Source organism: Chrysochloris asiatica, unplaced genomic scaffold, assembly GCF_000296735.1.
Source record: "Chrysochloris asiatica unplaced genomic scaffold, ChrAsi1.0 scaffold00087, whole genome shotgun sequence".
Lineage (NCBI taxonomy): Eukaryota > Metazoa > Chordata > Mammalia > Afrosoricida > Chrysochloridae > Chrysochloris > Chrysochloris asiatica.
Genome location: NW_006408605.1, coordinates 11,831,819 through 11,837,774, shown reverse-complemented (window position 1 = coordinate 11,837,774; position 5,956 = coordinate 11,831,819). Strand labels below are relative to the sequence as shown.

The window sequence follows — 5,956 nt, the reverse complement described above, 5'->3', positions numbered from 1 at the left end:
TAATGAATTAGTTTTGTGTTCACAATATGAAAACAACTCCAAAAATGTACAGTATCAAACAACCCATCTTACTCTGTATATATACACTTTTTAAAAAATGACTGACAGAATCTTTCTGGAAAAACAAAAACAAAACGATGTTCACGTGATAAAAGGAAAAGTACATAAATTCACACACACTGCTCTAAATATGTTAACATAAACTGACTACCTCAAATTTTCATAACTAGATCAGAAAAAAACAAAACAAACTAAAAGATTGTGCTGAGACAGCAGCACTTGGTTGATTGGGAAATCTCACCTGATTATTCATCGGATCACTTTTGCCTAAACCCGGAGCTGAGTCTTCCGATATTAAGAGTGGCTCGCTTTTCTCATAACTCTCCTGGCTAATGAGTGTATCTGCATAGTTTGGCTGGGGGAAGATCAGGTGACTCTTCCGGGAGTCAGCGGTGAGAGAAACCTCGTGGGAATATGTGTGCAGGAAAGCCTGCACCCCGTCCACACCCAGAAAGTGCGTGCCTGGTACACTGGTCAATCCACCTGTCGAAGACTGGAGTAGGCGCGATGTGTGCCAGCGCCTCAGCCTGAGTGCCAGCAGCACAATGACAAAGGCAAGGAAGACACAGGAAACCGCAGTCACAGCCACCACCAAGTACAGAGTGAGTCCGGAGTTATCGGGGTTGGCTGGAGACTCTTGGCTGCCTAGATCCGCCAGGATATCGGGGATGCTGTCGGCCACTGCTACGGTGAGTGTAACTGTGGCAGAGAGAGGGGGCTCACCACGGTCCTGGACCCCGATCACCAGGCTCTGCTTGAGCGCATCTCTGTCCTGCAGGACTCGCGCTGTGCGTACCTCGCCCGTGTGTACCCCTACCACGAAGAGTCCTGGTTCACTAGCCTTGAGTAGGCGGTAGGACAGCCAAGCGTTTTGACCAGAGTCTCTGTCCACCGCCACCACTTTGGTCACCAGGTAGCCAGGTTCTGCGGAACGAGGTGCCAGCTCCACTCCGGTGGAGCCGTCAGTGGGAAGAGCAGGGTACAGGATCTCTGGTATGTTGTCGTTCTGATCCAACACGCATAGGCTCAGGGATACGTTGCTGCTGAGTGGCGGGTCCCCGCTGTCGTGTGCTGTCACCCACAGTTGAAGGTCACGGAATTGTTCGTAGTCAAAAGAGCACATCGCGTACAAAACTCCAGTGTCAGAATTGATGGAGATGTAGGAGGACAGAGGCACCCCTTGGATGGAGTCTTCCGCCAGAGAGTAAATAACTCTGGCGTTCTCTTTGCTGTCTGGGTCGTGCGCTGTCACTGAAAAGATAGAAGAGCCTCTAGGATTGTTTTCAGGTATGAAGGCTGAGTAAGTGGAGTGAAGGAAAGCTGGTGGGTTATCATTGGCATCTGCCACGTTCAGCAAGATATGAGTTTCTGTAGACAAGGGTGGACTTCCCTGGTCTGTAGCGGTCACTGTTACATTGTAGCTCTGAACCTGTTCCCTGTCCAGTGGGCTGTTTGTTACCAACTTGTAATAATTTCCGTAAGTCTTTTCTAATTTGAAAGGTAAATTCTTAGGAACGAAACAGGAAACCAGACCATTTTCTTTAGAGTCTTGATCTTGCACATTAAGAAGAGCAATTACTGCACCTGGAGGAGAATTTTCCAGCACTGAGTTAGTAGAAGACGTGATGGTTATTTCCGGAGCGTTATCATTCACGTCTGCAACAGTGATCAACAACCTGGCTGTCGTTAGCAGACCTCCACCATCTTGGCCTTGAATTTCCACCTCATAGAATTTGTATTTCTCATAATCCAGAGATCCCCGTATTAGGACTTCTCCAGTTTGAGAATCCAACTGGAATATTTCAGAAGCTTTGTTTTCCACATTCCGGAATGAATACGTCACTTCCCCATTGACTCCTTCATCTGGATCAGTTGCGTTTACGAAAAGTACACGAGTTCCAGAGCTGAGATTCTCTGGAACACTCACTCGATACACTGACTGTGTGAACTTCGGGATGTGGTCATTTACATCAAGGACCACTATCCGAATGGGAACCACGCCCTTGCGGATGGGATAGCCTCCATCTAAGGCTGTGAGACGGAGAAAGTGAACAGTCTCTTTTTCCCGGTCCAGTGCTTCCTCCAACACAAGCTCTGGATTCTTGGCCCCATCGCTTCCGCCTCCCACATGCAAGGAAAAGTAACTATTAGGGCTTAGCTGATAACTCTGGAGGGAGTTCATTCCCACATCTGGATCCTTAGCATTAGGAAGCGGAAATCGCAATCCCAGAGCTGCGTGCTCACTGACTTTTATCTCAACTTCTTCTTCCCGGAAGCTGGGGGCGTTATCATTAATATCCATTATTTCTACCTCCACTCCATAAATCTTCAAGGTGTCTTCTACAAGAATCTCCATATTTAAAAGACAGGCGGAAACCGCTTCGCAGAGCTCCTCCCGGTCTATCCTGCCCGCCGTGATCAAGCTGCCGCTTCGCGGGCTCAAAGCGAAAAGCTGCGTCCTGCCTCTGGAGATGATGCGGACTCCGCGCTCCGCCAGCTCCCGGGGCTCCAGCCCCAGGTCCTTGGAGATATTGCCCACGAAGAAGCCTTTGTCCGTCTCTTCCGGCACTGAGTATCTGATCTGCCGAGTCCTGGACTCACGCAGTATCCCCAGGAAAACGCATAGCAGGACCACCCCGCTGCGGTTCAGGCGCCAAAGCTGATTAGCCATGGCAGTTCCCGAACCAATGTTAGGCGATTTCTTGTGTCGGTTTCTTTTTTTATCAGTTGGTTTATCTACAAAGCCCCAGGCCGTTCGCAGCCAAAAAAATAATAGAAAAGAAAGGAAAGTACGTTAAGATTTCAGCATCAGAATCTGTGAGTATCCTTCTCATTCGGCTTTGTGTGGCAGAGGTGGGGGAGGGAGGGTCTCGATCGTTCGCTTCCTATTCCGTGATTGGTGAACAGCGGCGCCTAGAGTCCAATCTTATTTTTACAACGTGTAAGAAAAACTCAACACACTGGACCAGAAGAAATTATTACTCACCTCTTTGAGAATTACAAGTAAAGCTTAAAATTGCAAACAATGAAGACGTGTTATTTTTTAAGTTTACCAAGAGCTCTTATGAAAGGAATACATATTTTCAAGTTTTAAAAATATTATTGGAAATGAAAACTTGGAATATTAGAGTTGGTTTCTATTGATTTTTACAGGCTGAAGGAAATGGCATTTATGAATGTGGAAGTAACATGGTTCTGACAAAGTCATCAGTTAGCGTGCTGATGCCTGGCTAGAATAATATCAACGTTTCTTTGGGTATAACATTTAAGAAAATTTGGATGGCTTTAGAGTTGTCATTCAAAATACCATGGTATAAAACTATATCTGCATCCCACTTACCTAACTAAAAGGCCCTTAATTCCATGAAAGTTTCGCCTAGCTGCACTATCGATTTTATCTTTGAAAAGTAGGATTAAAGCATTGTAAACTTTAGTCTTAACAGTGATATCCATAGGCTTATCCTACATTTAAGGAGTCCTGGTGGCATTGTGGGATAAGCACTGGACTGGCAACTGAAAGGTTGGCAATTCAAACTCACTAGCTATTACAGGGGAGAAAGATGAGGCTTTCTGTCTCCTGTAAAGATTTACAGCCTCAGAAACCCTTTATAACAGAAACAACATGAGTAGGAAGCAACTGGATGCCAATAAACTTTACCTTACATTTACTTTTGGAACTTTATGAAGAAATTTTCTAGAATCTTGAAATAACAGTGCCATACAATATGGGTATATAAAAGCATTATTTCAAAAACTTACCTGTTGAAAGGTCTTATCTGCTTCAACACTGGGTGTTAAAATGCTAGCCAATAGCATTGAGGAGCCATTTTTGCTGACACTATCTTGGGTGACTGGACAATGATCAACAGATGTGAGAAAGTGAAATTCTGGATTAGCTTGATCCCCAGGTACACACATATTATAGGCATAGGGCAGTGTTCCCTCACTGTAGTTGGGAGGAACCCCAAGATCAGATTTGACACAGAGAACAGACCCAAAACAGCCCCCGGCGGCGGGGCTGGAGGAACGTCTCAGGCGCAGTGAGATGGCCAGAATTACCGCCAGGAGGAAGAGCACGGAGATCACTGCCAAGCTCACCACCAGATAGAACTGCAAGTCGGCTTGAGGGTCAGAGACAGTGGGTTGATCGTTGAGGTCCGGCAGCGCCTCCTGCAGACTGTCTGCGAAAACCAAGAGCAATGTGGCTGTGGCAGAGAGAGGTGGTTTACCTCCATCTCGCACAGCGACCAGCAGGCGCTGGCGGGACCCGTCCCTGTCACTCAAGGCGCGAGCGGTGCGCACCTCGCCTGTTCGAAACCCTAGGCTGAAGAGCCCGGGCTCGCTGACCTGCAACACGTGGTAGGACAGCCAGGCGTTGTGTCCCGAGTCTGCGTCCACAGCCACCACCTTGGTGACCAGGTAGCCTGGCTGTGCCGCCCGCGGCACCATGTCGAAGAGCGCCGAGCCGTCGGGTCCCAGCGCCGGGTACAGCACCCTGGGCGCGTTGTCATTGCGATCGCCCACCAGTACGCGCAGGCTAACATTGGCGCTGAGCGCGGGCGAGCCCTGATCACGCGCCTGCAGTGTCAGCTCGAAGGCGCGCAGTTGTTCGTGGTCAAAGGCGCGCTGCGCGAACACCACCCCGCTTTGCGCATTCACAGATACATAGGACGAAAGCATCCGCGGTTCCAGATCGCTGGCCACGATGGAGTAGGATACTTGGCAATTCGGTCCCAGGTCTGGATCCGACGCTTCGACCTGCGCTATGGAGGCGCCAGGAGGGTTGTTTTCAGGCACAGAGACCACGTAGGGGGACTGTCGGAAAACCGGGGCATTGTCGTTAACGTCGGCGACTTGCAGGATGAGACTTGTGCTGGAGGAGAGGGGAGGCTTGCCCCTGTCACTGGCCACGATGGTGATATTATACTCTGGGGTCTGCTCCCGGTCTAAAGCCCCGTCAGTTACTATCTTGTAGTAATTTTTAGAAGATGAATGAATCCTGAAAGGAACGTCTCGTCCTATATGACATAAAACTTCTCCATTTTCCCCAGAATCCCGATCCCGTGTTTTGAAGAGGGCTACCACCATTCCAGGATGGGAATTCTCCAAAATCTGATCAGACAGAGAGGTGATTATTATTTCGGGGCTGTTGTCGTTTTTGTCCAGAACGTCTATAATAATTTTACACTGTGTAGAAAGAGATCCCGGGTCCTTCGCTTCCACCCCCATGGTGTATCTTTCTACTTCTTCAAAATCCAAGGACTGATTAGTTGTAATATCTCCCGTTGTGGAGTCCAGAGAAAACACGTGTTGGGCTTTGTCAGCCACACCAAGAAAGGAATAGGTGATCTCTGAGTTGACGCCCTCATCTAGGTCGGTGGCCCTCACCCTCAGTACAGTGGTGCCCCGGGGCACATCTTCCCTCAGGCTGACCCTGTACACGTCCTGACTGAACACAGGGGGGTTATCATTAGCATCGACTACTTGGACACGGATCTGTGTGGTGCCGCTGCGGGGCGGGTCCCCACTGTCGAAGGCAGTCAGTACTAAGTGGTGAGAGCTCTGCTTTTCCCGGTCCAGAGTCTTCTGCAATAATAATTCTGGATATTTGCCACCATCAGGATTGTCTTTCACCACCAAGGAGAAATACTCATTAGGACTTAATTGGTATTTGCTCAGTGAATTCGTATCAATATCGGGATCTTTTGCAGACTCAAGAATTGTTCTCATTCCTGGAGTGACAGATTCACTGATTTCTAAATTTATTTCATCCTTACGGAATTGAGGGGCGTGGTCATTAATATCCTCAACAACCACAAGAACATGAAAAATATTTAAAGGATTTTCCACCACAGCTTCCAACTGCAACTCACATATTCTTCTCTCTCTGCATATC

At 48.2% G+C, this 5,956-nt stretch overlaps 2 protein-coding genes across 2 annotated transcripts in view; both read right to left on the bottom strand.

The window, feature by feature from the left end:
• Positions 1–226: 226 nt before the first annotated feature.
• Positions 227–2,731, bottom strand: PCDHGA11 (protocadherin gamma subfamily A, 11). Its single transcript, XM_006866253.1, has one exon. The coding sequence runs from the start codon at positions 2,729–2,731 to the stop codon at positions 227–229; it is 2,505 nt and encodes an 834-aa protein (XP_006866315.1).
• A 1,076-nt stretch (positions 2,732–3,807) lies between these two features.
• Positions 3,808–5,956, bottom strand: part of PCDHGA10 (protocadherin gamma subfamily A, 10) — a 6,966-nt gene continuing 4,817 nt past the window's right edge. Inside the window, exon 2 of the mRNA XM_006866252.1 lies at positions 3,808–5,954. Coding sequence (XP_006866314.1) covers positions 3,808–5,954 — 2,147 coding nt within the window. The remainder of the gene's footprint in view (positions 5,955–5,956) is intronic.

Excerpts from the sequence above, each read along its gene's own strand:
- PCDHGA11 (XM_006866253.1), bottom strand. The coding sequence starts at position 2,731 with ATGGCTAATCAGCTTTGGCGCCTGAACCGCAGCGGGGTGGTCCTGCTA.